The 27213-nt window shown below is 45.3% G+C and overlaps 1 protein-coding gene across 1 annotated transcript in view; it reads right to left on the reverse strand.

Annotated features, from left to right (window-relative positions):
- Window positions 1-7216: 7216 nt before the first annotated feature.
- Window positions 7217-27213, reverse strand: part of CMTM4 (CKLF like MARVEL transmembrane domain containing 4) — a 54664-nt gene continuing 34667 nt past the window's right edge. Inside the window, exons 2-4 of the mRNA XM_058527964.1 lie at window positions 16649-16825; window positions 9575-9673; window positions 7217-8586 (exon numbers count right to left, since the gene is read on the reverse strand). Of these exons, the coding sequence (XP_058383947.1) occupies window positions 8422-8586; window positions 9575-9673; window positions 16649-16825 (441 nt within the window). The 3' untranslated portion in view covers window positions 7217-8421. The remainder of the gene's footprint in view (window positions 8587-9574; window positions 9674-16648; window positions 16826-27213) is intronic.

A 27213-nucleotide genomic window follows, 5' to 3' on the forward strand; every position in this document is an offset into this window, starting at 1 on the left:
CCTAAGCGTGTTCTCTTCTTTACTTCTCACACAGTCCTGTTTACAGTTGAGGAAACTGACAGAAGGTTCAGTGACCTGCCCAGGTCACCACAGCCCCTTCAAGGAGGCCCAGGGCCCTGTCACTTACTTGTCAGAATAACATCCATGGCAGCCTCTCAGCCAGAACCTGGGCTGTGGTGGTTTGGAAACTGGTTGCACAAGGGACCTCAGAGTTGCAGCCCAGGAGGACCCTGGGCCAGCACTTGGGCCCAGGCCGATGGGAAGAAGCCAGGCATTCTGCCCCAACCTTCACACACAACACGTTCTGAAAATATGTATAAAAGTTAAAAGTGCAGAAGCTGAGAGGGGCACATGGTGGGGTCTCTGCTCCATCTTGCCAGCCCCAGCCGAGCGGCTTGTTAACACTGAGACCACAGAGGCCTCATCCTGTGGACTGTGGCTGCATTCAGCCTTCAGCTCACAGGCCTGCTTCAGGAACTGGGTCCGTAGCCTTTGAAGGGGCAGGAGGAAAGTCAGAGCGAAGAAAGATACAATACCATTTTTACATGTCCATTTATTAAACAAGAACTCCTTCATGACAATACAATATTTATTAGCGATTAGTGTTGAGAAAATTATTTCCCTCTACATACAAAAATACAGATTTGAACACTATGAAAACAATCAGACAAGTACCGTGAAAAGTTGGTCCTTCAAAAGAAAGAAAGGGGGGAAACAGGGCAACATGAGGCTTTGTCTGCTGTCAGGGACAAGCCAACAGGAGTGAAGGCTTTGGGGCCCCAAAATCACTCCAAATGAAGAGAGTCAAACCCAAACGCCAGTTGGAGTGAGTGGTGCCCAGCCCAGGGCATCCATGTTGGTTTGAGAAGCCAGATGGGAGCTCTGAACAGCATAAGCCAAAGTTTGCCAAATGGGCATCACCTCAGAACGCCCCATAGCTGCGTCTAAACTGTAGCGGAAACAGACCTTCAGAAGCAAAGTGTAATCATTATTAAATTAACATCGTCCCCCAAAAGTGCCACTGGGCCAAGTACCAATGAGGAATCATATTAGAGTTATTAGCCATCTGACTTGACTTCCTTTGTTAGAAAACAATTGCATATTCTGACTCTTCAAAAGGACAAAAAAAAAAAAAGCTACAATTTTATGTTTCAATAAATCCATTCCTTCATTTTGCAACGGCTCAGCTAGCGTGCTCAAGATTTTTCCTGACCACACATAACTCGTGCCCTGTAGAGGTGGGACAACAGAAGGAGCAGCTCAGCGTTATCTGTGTCTTGAGTTCATAAAGCTCCTCACAGCAGGGCATCCATTTTGTTCCGGCCAAAACCAGAAAGGGCCACCGAGCCTACCCAGGGCATCCACACAGCAATCTGAAATCCGAGTGGCAGGTGAGCCCGTGACCAGCGGAGGCCCTCCGAAAACCCTGTCCCACGTGGGCAGAGGGAGGCAGGCAGCAAAGCTGGAGGGACAGCTGGGGCTGATCTGGAAGACACCAGGCCAGAGACCACCCTCCGGTTCACTAGCCCACAATGGGGCTTTTCACCATTTTGGACCCACAGATGGGGAAGTCTGAGCACCAAGGATATTCTGTTCTGTTCTTTTTTTTAACATGGAGCCACCTTCCTCTTACTGTTTGAGGTGAGCAGTAGCTCTCCAAACTGAACAAGTGGTTCAAAAATGCCAAATGTGGGGCCAGCCTGGTGGCACAAGCGGGTAAGTGCGCACGCTCCACTGCGGCGGCCCAGGGTTCACGGGTTGGGATCCCGGGCGCGCACCAACTCACCACTTGTCAGGCCATGCTGTGGCGGCATCCCATATAAAGTGGAGGAAGATGGGCATGGATGTTAGCCCACAGTCAGCCTTCCTCAGCAAAAAGAAGAGGATTGGCAGATGTTAGCTCAGGGCTGATCTTCCTCACACACACAAAAAAAAAGCCAAATGCAATTATACTAATTAATAATTATTTCACAGAAATATACTCTTCCTCTCAGACTATTTAAATAAGCAGAAACAAGATGTCGGGGAGAAAGCAGCAGAGAAGAGAGAGGAATAGCCAGGGTTTTTTTTTTTTTTCTTTTTTAAAATACATATGAAGTTTAAAGGGAAAACGGCTAAACCTCAGAACCAGCATTGCTGAAAGCAATATTAAAGGACACAATCTAAAATCATGCTACAAAAATAGTGTTATCTGGTTTAACTAAATGTACATCTTTTTTTCAATTCCATGATTGACAAGAGTGCTTATGTGACACACGGAAGGCACCAAAGGTGAAGTGATTATTATTTGTCTTAAAATATACAAAGACAGAATTACCTACTTCAGAAAAAAAAAATACAGTCATACCTGTAATAAATAGTTAAGTGTTTTTGCCACGGGTTCCTGAACCCCTACAAATTTCAACATATACAAATAGTTTCGATCCCTAGCATTCTCTTAGAGGGAACTACATCAAACAAAATCAAGTCATGAAAAGCACTGGTTTTATCCATATAAGTCAATTTCATCGTGAGGCAGGATTTGAAAACTCATTTTTAAATGGGTGACAGAGTGAGAGAGTTGGGAGCGGGCAGCCCCTCAGTGGACTTGGGCCAGCTTGGGGGGCCATCCAAGCGACCCGTCCTCACCCCTCCCCAGAAGCCAGCCTTCCCCTAGCCCCTGGACCAGCCAGTCTTCCCTTCAAGCCCCAAGTATTTGCCTTCCTCACTTCTGCAGAGAGGGGAACAGAGTCTTGAAACTTGCAAAATCGATTCGGGAAAGGCAGGAAAGCAAAACAGCCTGCAGAGAGAAGCAGCCATCCGTCAGACCCAGCCCTGCGTGGAGTGGCACCAAGTCCCCCTGTCCTCATTTCCTGACCATCCCCCTCCAGGTGGCGTTCCTGATAAAAGGGGGTGCCTCCTACTGGGCTTCAGCAGTGTCCTCCAAAGACAAAGACTCAGATTTCATGGTTTCAGACTATTGCTGAAGCCCATACAAACTGCTATCAGAATCCACTGTTTCATACCTTCTCTCCTCTGAGCACAACTATGAAAAGAAACTTTGGGCCCCACCCTAAATCCCATCAAGAAAGCTGATTAAGGTCATTTGAGACAAGTTCCTACTCTCAACTTAGAACCATAAAGTTCTGATAGCTCACTAGAGTCCAGGCTATTAACCCCTCAATGAAGGCTCTGGCCGTTGTGTATTATGCATCCCAAAGAAAACCCCGTCACTCACTCCAAGGTGTCTGGATGGCAAGTCACCTGCATTAAAGTCTGGCATAAAAATTGTAGACAATGAACTAACCCTATGAAAAAGATACACTATTCAAGGATCCATAACCTAAACTTTATTCTAGACAAGTTGCCATTGATTCAAACTCAGGGGGCTTGTGGGTAACTTTTTTCTTTACTGTTATATTTACGGAATAAGAAAAAGTAGAAAGGAAAAAAAATCCCAAAGATTGAGAAATTGTATCCAAATGGAATAAGAACATAATCTAGACCAAAGAAAGGAAAATATATCAGGACCCACTCTGTTTCAAGCCTGCGAGTGTATAAATGCCATTTACTGTGTGAAGAAAGTCAAACAGAACATTCAATTTCAGAAGAAAATGCTTCTAGATCTAACAGATAGTGAGGGTATTTTCTTCCGACAGTTTCTAAATAAAAGAAATGTAAAAGGTCAAATATTTCAAATTATCTTCTTGACCTGACAGTTCTTAAGATTTCAATGATAGCTGCTGAGAAGAGAAGAAACACAAGGACTTTTTAAACAGCAAAGTTTACAGAGCTAAAGGCAGGCAGTGTGAGGTCTGCATCCTCCCTAAGGTGGTACCCAAACCAGAATCTGAGTCACCTCTCCAGACCCACGAGTTCCCAAACTCAACACCAAGAGTCCCCCCAGAGCGCCAAGGAATACTGGTCCCAACATTCAGCTCTCGCTCTCAAGCTGATTCCAGAACACAAGAGCTCGCTTTTCCAAAGACAAGACGATAGGAAAGTAGTTAACCAAGTACATTATTGCAAGTCAGCCTGGGGTGGTAACCATGTCTACTGTTATCAACAGTCCCACGCAGCCAGTCCAGGCGTGCTGGGCCTCCTCGGCCCTCCTCTCACCTTCCACACCTGCCCCTGCTCCCACCTCAGCAGCCTGTGGCCTAGCTGGTCCCAGGAGTCAATGCTGATAAAATAAGAAAGTCCCGGGGAAGAGAGAACCCTTGGGTTCTGCAGATTTCACTAGGAACTCAAATGTGTCACAAGCTAATGGCAGTCCCTAGAGTAGGAAGCCACTTTTTATTCTGCTCGAGAGACTCAATTGGCAGCCCCTTGGCCTACAAGGTGTTTTCACCTTTTGCCACCTGTTTAATGTCATTATTTCCTTGTGAACAAAATATGGAGAAAATGACAATCAGGCAGCGGCACAACAGCTTCAGGGTTGCTTTGTTTTGAACACGGATGGCACAATGGCAACCACTTAAACTGCCTTCCAGAGTCACTGAATTGACCACATGTTGTCTCCACACTCCAGTCATCTGTTAGGACAGGTTCTAAGACCAACCCACAGAAAATCTTGCACAACCAGAGATTAGGCCTTAGTCCATCTCTTAAACACATGGAAAGATGAGGGGTTTCTTCCCAAACAGCACGTGCGAGTCTACAAGAAAAGGTGAGCTTGGACCCTACATGGGACCTGACACGTGGAGGGGTTATTCAAGGCTCGTTCATTGCAAACACGAATTCACACACATGTGCGGACAAAAGACTTGTGCTTCACCTCCTCAGGACCGCCTGTGGCTGAAGCCAAGTCTGAGTCACTAAGAAAGCTTCAAAGAAAGGCAGATGGAACTGCAAACTTGAACAGAGTAGGAATGTTTTCATCTGAGTCACAAAGCTCTCACTAGAAGCATCCAACACAGGGTGGAGGTCAGATACACTCCATGCCTACCCATGGGCGTGAGCCTTCCTACCAGGGGACAGTAATGGTGCCCAAAGGTCTGGGGGTGTCGTCCACCTCCCAGAGCCAGGCCCTCAGAGCCAGGCCAGGTCCTCGTTGGCTTCCCTGTGGCCAGGCTGAGATCTCCCCATGCTGGCACTTCAGTTCAAGTTGCCAAGGAAGACATGGGTGTTGGGACTGGGCAGGCTACCACATTCTTGCCTCTTTGTAGGCAAAGGTAATCTCTCTTGGATGACTGTTGCTGCACAGAGTAAAATTCTATTTTCTTCACTTTAAATCAAACTTCTCTTAGGAGATTTTAATCTGTAACTGCCTTTGTCCTTCCCTGCCTTTCTATGGGGACAAGTGTCTTTAGGCTTTCATGATTGTAATCTCTTTGGATAAAAGGGAAAAGGTATCTCCCGCCAGGGAGCAGTAGTATGAAGGGAGGATAAAGGAGAATCAGAGAAAAAAACAGCACATCGACCCAGTCAGTGCCAAGATCAACTTTCTCAGAAGATATCAGCGTTTGCATCCATCTAAAACCACCAGAGGTTCCATCAAATGCTTGAGGGTTTCCACCATACGGTCTCCAGGAACAAATTCAAACGTACACAGTAACTGCAGCTCTCTTCGCGTTTGGCAGACACTATGAAAGCCAATGTCATCCCACCAGAAAACTGAGAAAACACTGCAATTGCCTCAGTCTTAAAATGCCCCAAACCAAACTGACACTGGTCCATACTGGAACTATTAAATGCAAAAGTAAGCTTCCTTGAATTTGCAAACAAAAGTCCTTTTAAGCCCCCAAATCTAGACTATCTTGTTTGTACACAGAGGCAACATAAGAAAAATGCAGTGTCTTTGCATTCACCATAGACAACCACGTTCCCTTCATACCGTCTCACCGCCTCACTGCCACAAGTGATGAGATGCACAATTCTGCATCATGCCAGTTAGCGTACCTTGCCACTTCCGGTTGCAGTGGGAGCTAATTAAATATAAAGAAATATATTTACAAAAACCATGAGAGAGCCTCAAGGCACAAAGGACATTAAATAGTTACAGGGACATAAATAATCCAGAGACTCTAACACTAAGATGCAAATTAACTCCTAGGTCGCTCTGTGGCACAAGGTATCATCACTTTTCATCATCTATGGGCATTTACAATTTCCATGGGCTTCAGAACTATTTCTTGCAGCTGACAACACATCCTCACGAGGCCAGTTGGCTCCTTTTCACCAGATGATAAACTGGTTTTATTGAAGTGACTTGGGAAAACTTGGGCAACAATCCTGCCTGAATGGTATTCTTGTTTTCAATCTCACTCAAAGGCGGCTTTTTTTTACTGGGGCCAAGTAACATGATTCCCAGCAGGAGATTTCGATAAAGTTCAGGGTGGTCCTTCCAAGGGGGCTCCATTTAATGCAAGGCTGAGTCTCTGTGACCCTGTTTTTCATGGAACTCTGAGAGGGAGATAAGGCCAATTTTGACCAAGCATATATACTCAACAAATACAAAATAAATATATAAAATGAACAGATAAAATCCAGATGTCATAATCTCCCCCAAAATCACTATATATAATAGGTTCAAAGTTTGTGAAGCATGATTTGTCCTGCCTCACAACATATATGGGAAGAGGGCTCTATCAGACCCACTGGGCAGCACACCCAGCTGTGACCAGACCTGGCTGCCCTCTGTGGGCGCAGAGGAGAGGTGAGTTACCACCAGACCAGCTGGGTCTGCATCAGCAGCTCACGGCCCTGAATAGACCAGGAGCTTGAAAATGTGACCTGGGCCACTGCCCCGGAAGGAACTACAGCAGAACTCAGATTATATTAGCTCTTCGGTTCGGTGAGCTAACCCCCAACCCCAACCCTTCAGAGACAGCACAGTCCCATTTCCTGCAGAATCTCCAGCCTAGCAGTGTTACCTGATCAGTACCCCCTGCTGGGAAAGCAGGCGCTCCTCTTTGATGAAGAATGCGAGGCCACACGTGGAAAGATGGACATTGTCTCACACACGCTCTCCTCCCATCACCCCAAACACGTAGTCTCTCTCTCGTTACACAGCACACTGCTAAAGCTGTAAATGTTCCCTAGGAAAAGACCCTGGGGATTCACCACGGTACTGCAAAATCTTCCCACCAGCAGTGTTTTTTCTTGGTGAGGGCTAAACACAAAATATTAGAGCTAGCGTGAGGTTTGTAAACATTAAAAACAGTTCAAAGAGTGAAAACCTGACAAGTTAAAACAGTTCTTCCATAAAAGATACAATTAGTCTGCAACAGAAAAAAAACTATAGCATCATAGGGGTTCATTTAACTCATTCACCACAATAATCTTCACTTTATCAAGAATCAATTCAAAACCTTACATAACCAGAATTTTTCCCAACAGCTTCCAAGATCGATGTTCATAGTTATGACCCTGAGGCACAAAAGCGACAATTAGTGCCTTCCGAAACACCAGTGAAAGGATGCGGCGTGGTGCAAATTCAAGTATTTTCAAATCCTATACAAATCTACTCAGAATCACTTTAGAACTCTTCTCAGGCATCTGAAAATTAGCACACCTCCCTAAAAGAGAGGCGTGTCCCCACCTGTGGTCCATGAAGCCAGCAAATGAGCAAGTGTTCTGGCTGGTGGAACGGATTGTTTTTCTTTCGTGGCTTTTACCTGAGACGGTAAAATTACAGAAAATCTGCAATTCAGCCTCAAAGTATTAAGGGTAGGTAGGATACTAGAAAAACAAGATGGGCCCCATATTCCTGGAGGAGAATCTGGGATTCAGGGAGGTGACTCATTTGAGGAAGAATCAAGTGATTTCTCAGCAGGGTAGGAAATGACAGAGGACACCAGCTTGTCCCATCCCCGTAAAGTCCAGACTCAGCAAAGAGCTCCGCCAGCACACCCTCACCAAGAGGGTGTCACACCTGGCTTTCTGGGCTTGTGCTGGCTGTCTCGGTGCCCCGGGCATGGAAGACGAGGCGCAGGGGAGGATCCTGACAGCGAGACTGAACGCTGACCTGGAGCACGCTATGGGGGTGGCCCAGGAATCGCTGCTGACTGACTGTTTCAACTCTGTACCTTCATTCCTTTGATTTTCTCCCTCCTAGCAGCCCCCATTTATCCAAAGTCTTGATGTGTCACAAATATATTTGACAGGGTGGCTCAGAGTCAGATGTGAAGCCTGTGCTCAGGGACAGTGAAGACTCAAAGTGGACACGGCAGCCAGTGAGGCCAGCTGTGCCCAGGGCCACCACACGCTGGAGAATCCATAGGCCTCTCCCACCCACCTGTCTGAACAGCTGGGTGTGGGGGCTCCCCACTCCACATACCCGCCAACAGGGCCACTCTGAAAACCCTTTCCCAAAATGAACTTTTACCAAAGAGGACAAAATTCAACTTAATCACATGAAAATCTGACGTGACAAGCGAAAGAAAACTTGATTGAAAGGATGGGCACAAGGACGAAAGGGAGGAGGACTCTGGCAGGTCCTCACGTGTCCAGGCGCTGGATCTCAGGGCGACCGTCCACGTCTCTGGACTCCGTGCGGGCTCGGATATAGTCATTGGCGCTCTGCTGGCGGATGCTGACTCTCCATTTCTGCACTGCCAGGAATGTGTTCACCGCATACACGGCAGTTGCCAAGAAGCCAAATATCTACAAGAAACAGGCACAGTCAGTCCTCAGGCACATCAGCCATCTATGGGGTGTCTGGGCAGGACCTGTCCCTGAGCTCGGGTCACTGTGTGCAGCCTCTTCCAGCTGTACCTTCGTTGCCACTGGTCCCAGATGAGAAAATACAATGTAGATGAAATACCGTGTAGACAGAAAATCATGGTCTCACATGGGAGCCCCAAATCCAGCCATAAGGCCTGACATTCCAAATCACAGCCCCCGAGCACCCTCCCACTGTCCAGCTGCCTCTCACCTGGGCAGCTCCACGATGGCAGCTTCCGGACAAGAAGCAGCGGAGTCTTAATTATTTGATCATAACCAATGAATCTACTGAGTGACACCTGGGAGAGCAGCTAGTTTAATATTTCATATAAACCTCTTAATCCCTACCCCCATTACAAAAGCGCTATATATTCTTTGTAAATACAGAACCAGACAGAAATACAGAGCACAGAGAGTGCAAGTCTTACATTACCTGGTTTCCAGCCCACCCCCCATGGCATTCTACTTTGGAGAGAAAAAAAATGTCATCTGACTGCTAAATGGAGCCAAGACTGTATTCTTCTGCATTAAGACTCCCACACTGGCAGGTAAGGCTCTTAAAAGCAACATTACTAACACTTCCAGGGCTCTGCTGGAAACAGACTAAAGCAGTGGTTCTCAAACTTGAAGGTGCCTCTGAATCACCTGGGGGGCTTGTTCAAACACACTTCTGGTTCAGTAGCCTTGGGGAAGCTGAGAATGGCATTTCTAAGAAGTTCCTGGGGGATGCTGAGGCTGCTGTTCTGGGGACCACACTTTGAGGACCACAACACTGAAGGAACTGGGACCTCCACTGGCCCAATAACAACATCATTAGCAAAGAAAAAGCTAAAGGAGAATGAGTAGGACACATGCTAGGGGACAGAGGAGAGCAAGTCACAGAGAGGGTACAAATCAGCCCATGTTTTAACCCTTTGAGTTCACTTACCACCGCAGCAATTTCTGCACCGGTTTTATGGTTTAAAGCAGCCAGTACAATCGAAGCAATAAAGAAAAAGAAAGTGCTGAGTCCAGTGTTGACCAAATCCTAAAGAAAAAGATAAAATAAAATCAGCTGAAAAGAATAAGTTCATGATTTGCCCTGAAAGCAACTGAAGAACTTCCAAAACAAGAAGCACAGTACCCAGCCTCTCTCACGGCTCCATATTTCACTCTTGAGGGCCCAGGGGTATTGGTCACACAAAGGAAGGCAAAGATGGTAACAGTTTATGATGCTGCTTGATAAATGACCACAGCAAAATCCAACTGTTAACCAACCACGTTACCATTTCTTAATGACATTATATAAAGCCAAACTGCTAACCCATCAAGGACACGCATACTAATTACCATTTAGAGTTCTACCGTCATCTTTTAAAAACATGTCTAAATCATCTTGGCATGGACAAAACTCCCCACGAGTCCAGAATGTCCCGAAACTGGTGAAATCCCCTCCAATGTCCCCTCCTTCATTTGTGACATCTCAAGCACACTGTTTTCAGACCTAGAGAACACACTTAGCCAGACCTCATACTCTTTCTATGCATGGTCCTTCAGGCCCTCGTGCTGCTAAAGCCTAGAGGATTTTCTCCTAAGCTTCTTGTAAAGCAAACTGGGTTACATATCCAGTGCTTCAAAGATTTAACTCCTGTCTGACGTCGAGAGGAACATAGCACAGTGATTAACAGTCACAGCCAGACTAGGGTCCTAATCATGACTCTGAACAAGCCACTTTGCTTCTCTGTGTTTTACGTGGGATTAGTACCCCCTCCTCGTGGAGCTGTTTTAAGGATTAAGTGGAACGACGCATGTGAAGGGCCGGGCACGATGCTCGGGTTAGGGTTTGGGTTCCCTGCACGTTTATTGTTACTTCTGTTATTACTACTTTGGCATGAGGCCCCTGACAGCCTGGGTCATACCACAGTGCCTCCATGATCTCTACAGGGAAAGAAAATCCAAGTAAAATCCTACACTGCTTAAGAGCCAGGCTGACTGGACCATCAATACCAGGTGGGTCCTCCTGGCTGGCCTGGCTTCATCATAACCATACCGCACCTGTGCAGCAGGAACCCCAGCCCACTCCTGGTCAGTGCTTCTGCGCAGGCTCATGGAGAGCAGCAAAGCACTGACTAGGAAACTCTGTTCAGAAATGTCTGCCAGCAGGACAGTAGGACAGTTTTCAGCTGTGACCAGAGTTAAGCCAGGGCAAATTTTTCACAAATTCAAACCAGGAAGTGTTTAGTTATGCTCAGTTCTGGGTAAGGTGCTGTTGGGATAAAGAAGAATATAAAATGTACTTTCCAAACCAAAGACTATTCAGAACTGGGGAAACTGTTTTATGATACAATGCTGAGGCCAAATAAAACAGAAGGTACATTAATGGTGACTATGTAAAAATATAAATGTGGTAAAGGGCCAAAAAGTATCAAAGATTTTGAAGAGGTTCATGTTATTTGTCTATGAATTCCACATTTGGAAATCCATTTTAAACATCATACTAGCGCAAAAAGGTCTAAGTAAAAGGATGTTCATCATGATATTATTTAAAATAGCAAAAGACTGGAAGCAAACAAAATGCTCAAGAATAGGGGATTTGTTAAATAAAATGGTTTTCCATAATGGAATACTATGCAATCATTAAAAATACTGATATAGTTGTATATTTAACATGGAAGACACTCAAGATAGTTTAAATGAAAAATCATGACTTTAATGGTTCAATTTTTCTCCACTCACATATCACAACATACATGCATATGTGAAAGATAGTCTAGAGAAAACAGTCTAGAAGGTTATACCCAAGTATTACAAGGGGTTACCCCTGGATGGGTTGTTATCACATATAATTTTTTAACAGCTTTATTGAGATATAATTCATATACTATAAAATATACCCAATTAAAATGAACAATTAAATCACCACAATTTAATTTTAGAACATTTTCAGCACTCCAGCAAGAAACCTCATACTCATTAGCAGTTAATTCTTCATCCCTCTTCTAATCCTAGGGAACCACCCGTCTGCTTGCTGTCTCTGTGGATTTGCCTATTCCGGACTTTTCATGGAAAGAGATTTATATAATATGTGGTCTTTTGTGACTGGCCTCTTCCACATAGTATAACACTTCTAAGGTTCATTCATGTTGTAGCATGTACCAATAATCCATTCCTTTTTATTACCAAATATTGCATTGTACAGATAACACCACATTTTATTTATCTTATCAGTTTTTGGACATTTCAGTTTCTACTTTTTGGTTATTATGAATAATGCTACTATGAACTTACAAACTTTTGTGTAGACATATGTTTTCATTTCTCTGGGGTCATTGCATAATTTTATTTTTTTCTATTTTATTATCTATATCATCCAGTTTTTCTATAACAAACACTTATTACTTACATAGTTTAAAAGACTTAAAACTGAAATACTGCAAAAGTTAGTCAGCTTCAACTACTGGAGTTTCTTGGCCAGGAAACAAAATCAAAGCTTGTAGATTCATCCTTCCTATTAGGGGGCATATACAGGCATGCCCTCAGAGGCAGATTTTTGGAGGTTTTTAGTCAACATTGGTGCTTAATTTTTTTAAATATTTTTAATGGGACATATACTCTCTATCAGCCACATGCTTTCCAGTTTGCCACAGTCGCCCCACCCTCTTCAGTCTTACACTTGACCCCTTTTATGTTTTCTGTCTAGCCCCTAAGACACCCAAGGTGGCAGCCCCCCTTATGCTAGGAGATGAAGAAGAAGGTTACCCTCACACGCACATGCTTCTGGTCTCTCCTTCAGTAACACACCAATAACGACAGGTGTGAGCCCAAGAAACTGCAGTAACCATCAACAGGATCTGGCCTAAAGGGTGCTCGCTCGAGGCCTCTTGGCCATAACTGGCCCATAGACAGGTTTGACTTGTACAGTGTTCAAAACAAATTTGAACAAGCCAACATTTAAACATCAGAAGACTGCACATAAAAAACTAACTTCTAAAAAAGCAAAACAAAACCCAACTTCCAGCTGTTCTTGAAAAACTGTTGCAGAAGTCTCAAGAAGCAACGACACAATCGACTGGGCTGAGCAGGAGAACCACCTTCTCCGTCTCCCCGACCCCTGGCCCATCTTCTCACTGGCCCATTTACGTCACATGCCCAGCTGCAGTGGACCCTGCGTCTATAACCCTGCTCCAGTCCCAGAGAATGGGCCATCCTACAACATGCCCCACCCTTCCGTACTCTGTACCCAGCATGCACCTATTCATCCTTCAAGGCCCAACTGGAATCTGGCATTTTCTCTGAACTTTCCCCAACTGACCCACTCCAGGCCTCCTGTCCCGAGGAATCCACTACCTCCGTGCCCGTGTTCTCCCAGGCCTCACACAAAACTGGATCACAGAGCACACACACTACAGGAGAGCGCTTGCATCTGCCTACCCTGTGCTTTCAGTTCCCAAAACCTGGCAGAGAGCAGGTGTTCAACAGTTTGCCAAACTAGTCACAGATGAGGCACTTGTAAAAACGGGTTAAGCCCCAGGCTGTCACTGCGATCGCTCCCAAACCACTGGGCTCTGTGGCTGGCTCTAGTTTCAGCTCTGCACATGGATGAGAGAGGAAGTTTATAACCACTGGGTCCATACTGTGCACTGACTTGTGCTCAAATGGCCGCAGTATCAGGGACAATCATAAGACTGCTGATAGTGGCAGCTACCATCTATGCAGAGCCTAATGTGCCAACCACATAACTCCCACTGTCTCAATGAATCCGAACCTCATTATGACCCAAAATAGCTACAAGGCAGGATGTGTTATTCTGTTCTACTTTTTTAGATGAGGAAACTGAGTCCCAGAAAGGAAAAACATATATTTGGTCTTTGTCCCCAGTTCCTTAGAATTTCCTGACAGGAGTGTCTTTTGTCATTCACAATGAGCTTTCAACTGTCCCTGAGTTTATGCTAATGAGGTGACTCTCGGCAGCGGCGGGGGGGGGGGGGGGGGGGGGGCGGGGCTAGGGAGCCCCTAGATAGTTTCGGGATGGGGGCTGGTTACCAGAAAACCAACCAGGTGATCAGAGGGTTGGAACTTTCAGCCCACCGCCCCCAATCTCCAGGGAGAAGAGAGGGGCTGGAGACTGAGTTCAGCCTCCAAATGGCCGATGATTTTAATCAGTCATGCCTACATCGTGAAACCTCCATAAACACCCTGAATGACGGGGTTCGGGAGCTCCTGAGTTGGTGACTATATCCACTTGCCAAGAGGGTGTTGCACTCACCTCCATGGGAATGGGGACAGAGACTCCAGCACTTGAGCCTCTTCTGGACCCTGCCCTATGCGTCTCTTCCATTTGGCTGTTCCTGAGTTGTATCCTTTATAATAAACCAGTAATCATAAGTAAAGCACCTTCCCAAGTTCTGTGAGTCATTCTAGAGAATTATCGAACCTGAGGAGGGGAGTGTGGGAACTCCCGAATCTGCAGTTGGCAGGCAGAAGTGCAGAGGAAACCAGTAAATAGTTAGCCATTGATGATTAGGTAGCTAGGAACTAAAGTTCTTTTTCTTTTTTGCGATTACTGATTGTAGCTTTTAGTTGTTCCCCCACCCATTGTTAACTGTGCTGCTTAGGCAATATGCTATCCGACTCCCACTAGGTTCCTATAGATAACATCGCCCTGGCGCCTGGGTCACCATGGTAATGGGTTTTTGAGCTGCTTTTCAGGAATTAGGACCCTCTTGTCCACTTCAGGTCAGTGGAGACCACCAACCCATCAACTGGACCTGTGCAGATACCCAATGAGTGACCTTTTGACATCAAAAAGCTGAAAACTCCACCCTCAGATCATGCCAATGCCACTATTTTGTGAACATGCATCCTATGAAGAGGCATGAAGTCTATGCCTGCGCAGATCATCAACTACCTCACCTCTCCTCACCTCCAATCATCTATCTCCATGCTTCAGACCACCCTGCCCCCCTATCCCATAAATATCCCTGAGTCCCCATTTTTAAGGAGGCAGATTTGAGACTCGTTCTCCCGCTTCCTCACTTGGCTGCCTTGTGATTAAAACCCTCCCTCTGCTGCAAGCTTGTCATCTCAGTGTTTGGCTTTCCGGGCGAGGGGCAAAAATGAACCTGGTTCGGTAACACAGGTCACCTGGGAACTCCATTTTGTGGCTGGTGTCTGAAGTGGGGGCAGTCTCATGGAACTAAGCCCTTAACCTGTGGGGTCTGTGCTAACTCTGGGAGTTAGTGTTAGAACTGAATTGAATTGTTGGACACCCAGTTGGTGTCAGAGAATTAGAGAATTGCTTAGTGTGAAAAAACTACACAGATTTGGTGTCAGAAAAAAACCACACATCTGTCAAAAGTGGTGTCAGAAAACACCACACAATGAGTCATAGCCCCAAGGTCTCAGGGCCCTGCAAGTGGCCCCTATGGGTGACTCTAGACTGTTCTCAACTCACCACAGCTCCTAGCCTGGGTTCTCAGATCAGGAGAGATCTGTGGGAGGAGCAGAGGCCACCAAGAAGGAACACCAAGGAGGAAGAAGAAAAACCAGGAGAGTGTGGTGTCACAGGAGGCAAGAGTAGAGAGTACAGCAGGAAGGACTGCGTGTTCCATAGCAGATACTGCTGAAAGGTTAGTCGGGGGAGGAGCGAAGAATAACCAGAGGATCCAGGCACATGGAGGTCCCCAGTGATCCTGACCAGAGGACTTGCAAGGACCTCAAGTCAGAATAGTGGACTGGGGGGAGGGGCAGCAGTTGTGCTTGGGAAGGACACACATGGGAGGCTTTTGGGGTGTTGACACTAGCCTATCTCTTGACACAATCTTTATCATTCCTCATTAAACTGTACATCTACCTTTACAAGTTTTCTGAATATGCTGTATTTGACAATAAAAGGTGAGAAAAGAGAGATTAGGAGGCAGGGAAGTAGGGAAGGCATGCGCAGACCTCCCTCCTCTTGATGAAGTTTGGCTGAGCAGGACTTGATGGGCTCTGAGTGCCAGCTAAGGAGGGTGGGAGCCCCCAGCAGGCTTTCAGTGCTCAGAAGGAGCTGGAAGAAGAGAGGGACAGGGTAGGGGAGGAGGCCTGTGGCACTAATCAAGGTAAACACAGGTGGAGCACATGGGTATGTGAGCTCCTAAGATACAGAGAAAAACAAACACAGCAGAGTAAGTCCAATAGATTCATCAAAAAAAAAAACAAACAAACAGTGATTTCAGCGCCCCCTCTCCTCCCGAGCCCTCCCAGCAGCTGCAGTGCCTGCAGGGTTTTCCTCTCAGGAGCAGAGGGTGAGGTGGCTGACTGCACTTTCCTGTGTCTCCCTGACCGATTCCCTTTGAGCTCATGCACATGCTTATTTGCAAAGAAATATCAAGAAAACCAAGTGCTATAAAAGTTTCTTTTCTCTTTTAGCATGGTAAGGACAGGTAACACAAGTCCAGGAAAAGGAGCCTGGGAGTGACCAGCCCTGAGCTTCCCATGCCCAACAGAGGGTAAGAACCCAAACTACGGAAAGAAGAGGACACGTTTCCACTCAAGACTCTCTGATCAAACCACCAAACCCTCCGGGTCCTCCCAGTTGCTTTGAGTTTAATAATATTCCTAGGCTTTGCAAGTTATTGGCATTTTATTCATCTTTTCAATTCTTCCTGAATCAATACTTTTGTAAATGGCTTTTGGGTCCAGTGTGAAAAATATGCAAATATATTAATTCCATTTTCTCTTTCCCATACTCTGTCAATATCAACATTATCAATCTTCTCAGAAGACCATGAAATTGAAATGACATCTTTAAAGGGGTCAAAACAATTGCTATGATGTTTCTACCACTAGTGAAGATTCAATTTATTTCATAGTTTCATTCAACCCAGTAAAGAAATTTAAAATTTCACAGTTGCGTTACAACAGAATATTTAAGTATCAAAATGAACTGGAACCAAACACGACATGCAGAGATTCCAACTTTCCCTTGGAGCCAAGTTGCACCCGATCCTTTCAGAGTCAGAGAGTGGTGACCTGTACTCACTGTCAGGTTCCAGTTGATCTGGGGGATCCTCATGTGAAGGTTGAGACTGAACAGAATCAGCAAGACTCCAGTCACCACAAATGCACTACAGCTCACAAATTCAAAAAAGTAGAGGCCTTCACACGGGGAGCACTCCATGATGGTCTCTATGCAGATGAACGCAATCAGGGCCAAAATCTAGGAAGAAAATTGGAAACATACACGTATGTGTATATTTAGTACACATCCATGGACATATGTGCCTGCCACGTTTAAATATAACTCAATAACCACCACCATGTACAGCCACAGAGTTTTCCTCTGGGGACAGCAGTATCGCTGTCAGGAATATGATCTGATTCAATTCTTACATAAGAACAGGTATAGGGGCCTTCATGAAAGGATCAAATTCCTAATGTGAACTAAGCCCCCACCACAGTACGCTGAAATCAGTCCGGTGCGGTGTGGCTCTTGTGAGGAAGTAGAAAGGAACATCTCTGCGATGTTTTTAGTTCTTCCTCTCCCACTAGTAAAGGGACATTGCCCATGCACGTTTCTAATTTATAGTCTCTACCACAATTATGCCAAACATTTTGAGGGCAGTATCCTGATGGTGTTCATTTTATGCATCTGCAACTACCTTGGTGGTTCACCCTGAGGTCACACAGGCTGACTGGGACCCCTGAAGGCTTCAAGAGAAGGACTGGTATAATTCCCCTTTCCTCCCAATTAGAAGTCGCTAAAAATGAGGCCTACTTAATTCATGAGCTATGCTCTTTAAAAGTTTATCATTGGACTTGATCACAAAGATGGACTGGCAGTTTATAAAAACATTTTAAAATCTCCCAGTAATAGAATTTCTTTCTGAAGGACCAAAGTAACATTCTAGCGATATGTCCCAAGACACAGGAGATCATAAAGCCAAAGAAGTATCAATGGAAATTACCAGGTGAACTTTTTTTTTTCTTTTTTTTTGTGGGGAACATCAGCCCTGAGCTAACATCCACGCCAGTCCTCCTCTTTTTGCTGAGGAAGGTGGTCCCTGAGCTAACATCTGTGCCCATCTTCCTCTACTTTATGTGGGATGCCACCACAGCACGGCCTGACAAGCGGTGTGTCAGTGCGCGCCCAGGATCCCAACTCAGGCCGCCAGCAGCAGAGCGCATGCCCTTAACCGCTACACCACGGAGCCGGCCCCCAGGTGAACTTTTAAAGGAAGATTTCAGGAGGAGGGGGAGGCTCAAAGGCTGAGTTAATGGCCCTGTGATCAAGGAAAGGTCGGGTGGTCTTACACCTAAAACCAGGTCAGTCTTGGGCTCCTGGCTCCTGCTCCACTTTTTTTTTTTGGTGAGGAAGATTGGCCCTGAGCTAACACCTGTTGCCAATCTTCCTCTTTTTGCTTGAGGAAGAGCGGCCCTGAGCTAACATCCATGACCATCCCCCTCTATTTTGAATGTGGGTCGCCACAACAGCATGCCTTGATGAGTGGCGTAGGTCCACACCCAGGATCTGAACCTGCAAACCCGGGCCACCCAAGTGGAGCGGGCTGAACTTAACCGCTACACCACCGGGCCAGCCCCTCTGCTCCACTTCTTTAACCGAGCATCTTGCAGCCCACCACTTGTCAAACCTGTGCCAGAGCTTCCAAGCCAGGCCCCACCTCAAAGGTCAAGGAAGTATAGGCAGAAAGCTCTGTGGTCCCAGATTTGTCCTTAGAGCCCCAACATCAGCATCACCAGGGAGCTTGTTAAAAATTCAGAATCTCCACCTCCTCTCCTTGACCTACAGAGTCAGAATCTGCTTTTTGGACGAGATTCCCAGATGATTAAAGTGTGGGAAGCATACGAGGCACAGGCTGCTTTGCGGCCCTTCGCCACACTGGAGTCCCACTCGTGCCTTTCAATTCTCCACTCAACACCACCTCCTACCTGTCTTCCCTGATTGAGTCTCTCCCTGTCACACATTATCTGATTCCACCCTCTCCCAGGAAAGCTTGCTCGCCTGTGATTGCATTCTACCCCGTTTTATGCTTCCCATTATGCATCTCTGCCTCCTGAGCTTTCTGAGAGCAGGGGCCAGTCCATCTCTCTTCTCCCAAGGCACCAACCACAGGAACTTGCACACAGCCAGCAAATGGGGGCTCAGGGAGCCACTAAAAACCCACACCAACAATTCCTGATGTACCTGTCAGTGTTTCCACAGGAAAGGAAGCTCTGCTTTTTCCACGGTCGATACTTCCATACAGTGATTGTAAAAGACACCTTTCCTAACAATACACAGTCTTTTCACATTTCTAAGTCAACACGTTAAAGATAAGGGTCTTTATACACACACACTGTGCGTCTCCTATGGCTCTCCTTATAATTCTCTACAGAACCATAGACTTTAACGCTCCATCTGAATTACATGCCTGACTTGCAATCAATTCACAAAGAAATAGTTCATATAAGGAAAACTCCTAAACTTTTTCTTTTTACCCCTGTAATTGGATCTAGTAATCTCGGGCAAGAAATAACACACTGTACTGATGAGTTACAAATGTTTCTGGTATGCTAACTTCAACCATATTTGTGTGGGAAGGTAACACCTACATTCTTAAATATTTATTTATTTATTTATTTATTTAGTGTGTGTGTATGTGCGCGAGGAAGATCAGCCCTGAGCTAACATCCATGCCAATCTTCCTCTTTTTGCTGAAGGAAGACTGGCCCTGAGCTAACATCCGTGCCAATCTTCCTCCACTTTATATGGGACGCCGCCACAGCATGGCCTGACAAGCGGTGTGTCAGTGTGCGCCCGGAATCTGAACCCAGGCCACCAGCAGCGGAGCGCGCGCACTTAACCACTACGCCACGGGGCCGGCCCCTACATTCTTAAATATTAAAATAAAAATGGTTTCAAGAATATGCAGATCTAATAGGCCATTCAACATAGCAATGAACAAAAAAGACACAAATCCCTGCTTTCTAGCTCATATTCTAATGAAGGAGACTTTTTAAAAATTAAACTGAAAATATAGTATGTTAGGCAGTGATAAGTACAAAAGAGAAAAAGTAAAGCAGGGAAGGAGAATGAAACATAACCAGAGCAAGGGTATTTGAAATTTTAGGCAGAGTAACCATGGAAGTCCTCACTGAGAAGATTCTAGATTTATTAAAAAGTTTATTACGGTTCATTACAAAGGATATTAAAGGATATAAATGAACAGCCAAATGAAGAGACACATAGGACAAAGTCCAGAAGGATTTCAAACACAGGAGCTTCTGTCCTTGTGGAGTTTGGAATGCACCACCCTCCAGGCACGTGGATGCATTTTGGTTCATCAACCTGGAAGGTCATCAACTGTCCTATTTGAGAGTATTTACAGAGCTTCATCTGTAGCCCCCCTCCCCTTCCCAGAGGTCAGGGGGCGGGGTGTGGTTGCCCTGGCAACCGGCCACCATCCCTAGGTGCTTTCCAAATGCCTCTCCGTAACAAACTCAGGTGTGGTTGAAAGGGGGTTGTATAGTAAAAGACTCCTCTTATTACTTAGGAAATTCCAAGGGGTTTAGGAGCTCTGTGCCAGGAATGGAATGAAGACCAAATATATATTTATTATAAATCACAATATCACAAGTATTCATATGTAGAGAGAGATACAGACAGCCACATAAATACACGCATACACACACCTATACACAATAATTTAATCAATCCCTGAGTGACAGGTACTTAGGTGGTTTCTAACACTCTGTTTCTAATAAGCAATACACTTTTTTTGCCTGCCTTTTGGCACAGCAAATGTCAGACTTTCCTCCAGCACAGTGTAATCTAACAATTGTTGAAGTAAAACCTACACATTAACCAACAAGAAGAAAATAAGGACAGAGTTAAACTGGAAGCCAACAACTTCAAGGCAACCAAAGAGTCAAAGGTAACTCAACTTGTAACAATTTTGCAGTAGACAAATGTCACATGTAAAACTGTACAGAGATGTTCAAGAAGATGTAAATAAGCGATAGCTATCGCATCTGCTAATCGGGAGACCATGGGTGCCCCTGGAGAGAGTTCTTTCCAGGTAGCACCTACCAGTTGACCAGGAATAAATATTTTCATAGTTGATAAGTGAATTGACATTAAAAAGTTGTCAGAAAAAAAAGTTGTCAGATTTCACAACTGCAGCTAATTATGATTGGCAACATCAAAAAGCAGGAAGGGAGGGGCCGGCCCGGTGGCGCAAGCGGTTAAGTGCACGCGCTCCGCTGCGGCGGCCCGGGTTCGCTGGTTCGGATCCCGGGCGCGCACCGACGCACTGCTTGGTAAGCCATGCTGTGGCGGCGTCCCATATAAAGTGGAGGAAGATAGGCACCGATGTTAGCCCAGGGCCGTCTTCCTCAGCAAAAAAGGAGGAGGATTGGTGGATGTTAGCTCAGGGCTGATCTCCTCACACACACAAAAAAAAAAAAAAAAAAAACGCAGGAAGGGAGGGAGAAGATTGGCCGATTAAGTTACCATACAACTTAAAATTTCATAAAGCCCCATGTCACTACTGGTGGGAGTGTAAACTGCCAGCCTTCCTGGAGGGCTGTGGTAATCAGCAGTCCTGTTCACCGGTACACCTAGTTCTCCTCCTTCCAGGCACATCGTAGGGTGGGAGATTTGTGCTGTGGGATTGCCCCAAGGCAGATTTGTTCTCAAGATGATGAAGCCTAGGTTCAGAACTCCACACTTGTCACTTCAACTTCTTTTCTATCACAACTCCTTTTGCCAGGTGGTGACAGAAGAGAAATGGGCATTTTGGGGATTCGGCTAATTGGAAGTTGAGTGAGAGATATGTTAAATTTGGGTTTAGCTGTCACTTCCATGAGTAGTTGTTGTAGCCTTCCCACTGTAGGAATGGTTTCCAGATATGCTCTGATCCAACATCATGATTAAGAAACAGCCCTCAAACTCATAAGATAAATGTGTCCTGCAGTGCCCAACTACAAGGACGTGGGTGGTGAGGGAGAAACGGGGTTTGAAACATAGAGCCAGAAGCTTGCCTGTGAAGAATTCTTCAGATCATCAAATGCAGAAAACTGTAGGTGGACAATTCTGTTTCACCGGTGCCTAAGTGGAAGTTGTGCCCTATGAGGAATATATTCAATAATGCAGAGTATGCAATTATAACCACACTATACATTTTCTTCCTTTTTGGTGGGAATCATATGAAATGGAATTTATCAGAACTCCAGGATTCGTAGGGCAGAAACCTGCAACGGTACTACAACGAGGGAGTACATATGTGTGGGAGATTACAATTCATGGATCCCAACGTATGAGATCAATCGTGGTATCTCTGACAAATCTTGAATGGACAAAGTCTGACAGTCCCAAATAAAATGGCACACAAAATTGCTTCCCACGCATTGAAACAGCCTGAAGAAACAAATGTTCCACTGACAACCTCCTACACCTATCCATTAGTAAGTTGTCGTATGTAGCATAGTGTCAACCTACAAAAACAGAAACCAGGTTTTAAGAGGCAAAGTGTTTATTTGGGATGAAAGAATTGCAATTCGGGGAGCACAGATTCAGGCAGAAACCACATAGTGTCCCCATTACAGGAGAGGGACTTAGGGTTTTTATAGGAAAAAGGGAGGATGAGGTGAATTGTATTAAAGAAGAGTTCATTGGTGCTAGATGAGGTAAGGCTGGGTTTGCACTTCATAGTTGGCTTGAGGTTCGGTCATCAGGCAAAAGGCTAGACTTGTGCTTCATCGATTGGTTAGCAAGTGGGTCATCAGCAAAGTCCAATTCCATTAGTCCTTATAGATAGGATATTCTTGTGCTTAATGACTTCTTGGAATGTTGGTGGTTTGGTCCAGTTTGGAAGATAAAGCAAACAAGATGTGCAAGGCAATTCCTCTAAAATGGCCGCTCCAGCTCTATTTTAATATGGCTCCACTCATGTCATCTTTCACAAGAGCATATTGATTGTACAATGATGTCGCTCGATACAATGTAGTGGCAATCTAAAATCTGAATGGTTCTGGTGTACACCTACATTTCAGACTGATTTTGTATACTTTTTCAGAATTAACTGATCATACTAAAATTCAAATACGATCTATCTTAGTGGAGACCAAAAACAAAAACAGAAAGAAAATACTTTTTAGGGCCAGCCCCGTGGCTTAGCGGTTAAGTGTGCGTGCTCCGCTGCTGGCGGCCCGGGTTCGGATCCTGAGCATGCACCGACACACGCTTCTCCAGCCATGCAGAGGCCGCGTCCCACATGCAGCAACTAGAAGGATGTGCAGCTATGACATACAACTATCTACTGGGGCTTTGGGGGTGGGGGGGAATAAATAAATAAATCTTTTTAAAAAAAATACTTTTTAAATTCATAATTTAGTGTTTCTCATTATAAATACTATTGTACCTAGTTTTATATGTTTAATTTTATATCTTTCTCCTTAAAGTGGGCCTCCAAAATTGTATGAGTCTCAAGCACCTCAAAACCTGGATCTACTTGTGAGTTTGGGCAATGAAAGGTACTGAGTGAATGAGACATCTGTTATTTCCAACAGCAGCCTTTAGGAACTATGAACAATTTCACCATGCTCCCACCCCCTTCCACAGCAGCCAGCAATGTTCCAGGTGGGGGGACCCTCTAGTAAGGGTGAGGGGCAGCTAGCTTCCCATTGACCTGAGAGGAGTGTGTAACATGAGTGGGGAGGAAACCTTCCTGTGTTAAGCCATTGAGATTTTAGATTTGTTACTACAGCATAACTCAGCTCGTGCTGACTAGAACGGGCACTTTGGCATAATGTTAAATTTACACAACATGTCCTGGGTGTCTATTACGAAGCTGCAAATTTTATAGGATGAATATGTTACCACCCCCACTCACTCTTAAAGACACCAGACCCAAATGGTTTTTACAGACAAACTCTTACCAGAATGTCAAGGTAACTGACTGTGTTATTTAAATTCCTTCAAAACAAAGAAAAGCATAAAATATTCAGAATTTCAAGAATCCACCTATGTGGTAGGATTATAGATAGATTTTTTAAATTTAGGCTTCTTTTATTTTCCAAAATTTCTACAATGAGTATGTGTGTTTTTTGTTTTTTTTTTTAAGATAATGTACTGTCTTTTTTATAATTTTATTTATTTATTTTCCTCCAAAGCCCCAGTAGATAGTTGTACGTCATAGCTGCACATCCTTCTAGTTGCTGTATGTGGGACGCGGCCTCAGCATGGCCGGAGAAGCAGCGCGTCAGTGCGCGCCCGGGATCCGAACCTGGGCTGCCAGCAGCGGAGCGCGCGCACTTAACCGCTAAGCCACGGGCTGGCCCAGTATGTGTGTTTTTATTGTAAAAATTAAATATTCTATGTATAAACACTTTTCTGAAACATCCAGGATTATTATGAGTTAAATGTTAGTAACCTCTAAGAATCAATCCTTATTTGTTTTGAAAACATTCATGAATATTTTTAAATGACATTAAAAACTTTAATGGAAAATGAAAATCACTCTGCAAGTCCATGTTGGTCCTATTTCTTTATCAGAAGAATTTATCATCTCTAAAGCCTCCTTGATAGCACACAGTCCTACTCCCTGGCCACCAATGCACTGTTAAGTGCAGAGAGTGGGCACAGAACAGCCTCAAGGCTGGCACATAATAAAAAGACCAGCCTTACCCTCACTAATGTGATGGGAAGGACCCCCAAGAAGGAACAGTGTCCCTAATATTTACAAAGACATCTTTGAAGATTAGACAAAATCCTAACCTTCCTTGATCACTAGTTTCTCAAAGGATCTAATGAAGCTCCTTTTAAAATATACAAACAAGCAAAACTCACAGCATTTAAAAACAATTTTAAGGAGCCTTAAAAACCATCAGATGCAACAATAATTATCCATTTGAAGATGTCTACGACAATGTGAATCTGCAGTGGCTCCTATGTGGCCAGACCACTTCCTCAGTGACCCTCACCGCTGTGTGGTACCTGGAGGCTTGCTGTGCTGAGGCTCCCAGTTCCAACTCAGCCAACAAACCCCATTATGTACACAATGACAGATAATGAGCCAGGTAGCAGGGGCTCAGTGCCCAGGGAGGTACTGAAGTTTGGAAGACGGAGGATCACTGAGGGCGTGGGCAGCAGCAGAAGGCTTCAGGCTTCCGGGAGAGCACTGGACTCAGGTGGTCTCAGAGGAAAAGCAGGAGAGGGAAGTGTGGGTGCTAGTGCCTCTCTTTCAAACTAAGTTCTTTGTTTGGGGGTGAGGTAGAGGGTAGGGACAGACCCTAGTCCCCCTCACCAAAGTACCTCTGTTTTTACGTTTATATTCCCATTAGCAGTGGTTCTAAACTTTTCTGACCAAAGAACAGAAGACCTGTTAATAGCCTCCAGAACTAATGATCCAAGGGAACATATCTGCAAATCATCAGTCTGCTTTATACAGTGGGAAAATATTTCTGCTGTGCTTAGAAAAAAATTTTTTTTTTTAAGTTTGAAAACTACTAATGCAGTCTGATGCTTCCAGTTACAGAGGAGCTGCCCTGAATTCACACAGCGTGCTTGGCTGTCGCCCCTGCAGCCACACAGCTTTGGGTTTTCTCATGCTAAGCTCCATGCTATTTCCATCATAACTGTATCCCTGGTCTTAGGGCACTCTGAGCACACCAGCGTATTGACAGTTCTGAAAAGCCTCAGCGTAAAAGACCTGTTTACCTTTATGTGACACATGGATTATGTTACCCGAACACTGATCTTTTTTTCCTCAGCACACCTATTAACACTTTACACAGCAGTATTTGGAGGGAAACCAGTTTGCGAAACACAAAAAGCATGTGCTGCTCAGTACTCAACTTTGTCAGGTCATGCAGTTTACAGGGTAAAACACAGAAGCTCATTTACCCAGGGTAGCAACTACTAGGGACCCTGTTAACTGAGTGATACACACACACACACACACACACAGAGCAGAGTCCAAAGCGCCTTCAGAATCAGACCAAGCTCTAATCAACTCCAGCACATTCAAAATTAAAATGTCTCTCTTCCCACCAATACTGAAAAATATTTGCGAGATGAGACATGGCTTGTATTTAGCCACAAAGACCCAACAGGCAAGTAGCTAAAATGCTGCTTCTGCTGGAAGACCTCATGACGTGCAGAAGAGAATCCAGAGAGGGCAGTAGAGGGGCAAGGTGGTGACTGCACTTCAGCTCCATTCTTCTCACCTCACAGCCGAGGCTAAGATGGGAAACCAGCTCCATTCTTCTCACCTCACAGTGGAGGCTAAGATGGGAAACCAGCTCCATTCTTCTCACCTCACAGTGGATGCTAAGATGGGATCCTGGAGCTAGAACTACAGAAGAGGCATAAGGCCTTTCCCCACCATCTCTCTGAGTCCTGAAGCCAGGGGTTTTCATATGTTTGCTAAATGATAGATCACCTTAAAACTAAGTGCCCAGGCCAGAAGACATGTTGTATGGTCTGCAAAAGGGCTCAAATAGCTAGCTGTGCATTGCCAGACACCTCAGAATAACAACAGCCGGCATTTAGAGAGCATCAATAACGGAAGGATGCTCTCAGGCCCTGTGCTGGGCATAGTCCATTTGTTATCTCTGATTCTCACGTCCACTCAGGAAGCAGGTGGCATCTCTATCGTGTGGCCCAGAAAGTTTGTCCAAGGCCCCAAAGCTAGTTCTTCCACAGACCTCGTTCTCCTACACCAGATGCAAAACACATACCTTACCCAGGGTCCAGTCCCTCCCCACATCCTTGACCATGGAAAGAATCACTGTATGATTTCTCGTCAAGGAACACAGTATGAGGCCTGGGGAGCCAGTGCCGTGAGGGTCTCTGACAAAGCACACAACCTTATTACTCATTCTCAAAGGGATCTAACTATAGTAACATCTTAGTTTTTTTAAGAAAAATAATCCATGAGTTACTTCTCTCTAGGGAGGCCATCCCACATGCAAGGTAGATGTAAAATATTACCTTCCTCTCCCCTGAGGCAATAGAGCAACGAACAAATATTTTTTGGTTCCGAAACAAAGGAGCCAACTGCAGGTGTAAATGATTTAACCTGCAATCAATGTCTGTGCATGTGATCTTTGGCTCTATTGTTTTTCTCCAGCTAACTAAACAGTGTGCAAGCTATGGATTTGAGAAATGCAAAGAATTAAAAGAAAACTACCTGCTCTGGAAGGGCAGGGACGCCCTCAGGAGCCAAAGCCACCTGGGCTGGCAGGTGGATTTAGGCAGTATGATTAGTTAAGCAAAGGAGCCAAGGGGCAGAGGCAAGTAAGTTCCCTATTGTTGAGAAGAAAGGGAGAGATGAGGACAAAAGTGGGACACTGCCAAGGGCTCAGGGCTGTGGGAAGGGAACAGAGGCTCAGGGTGGTGGCAGCTCTGCCAGGTATGCCCAGTGGGCAGCTCGGCCAGCCATACTCCAAGCTGTGCAGGCGTCAAACCCCTGAAGGCTTTGTTTTCGACTGAGGACAAAGGGCTCAGGCTGTTACCTCTCCAGGAAGCTGTCGGCTTGGTTTGGTCTGAGCTTGGCCCGTGTCACAAGGCCTATCCAACCAGTGCTCCCGACACATTTTTCAAGC

Source organism: Diceros bicornis, chromosome 32, assembly GCF_020826845.1.
Source record: "Diceros bicornis minor isolate mBicDic1 chromosome 32, mDicBic1.mat.cur, whole genome shotgun sequence".
Lineage (NCBI taxonomy): Eukaryota > Metazoa > Chordata > Mammalia > Perissodactyla > Rhinocerotidae > Diceros > Diceros bicornis.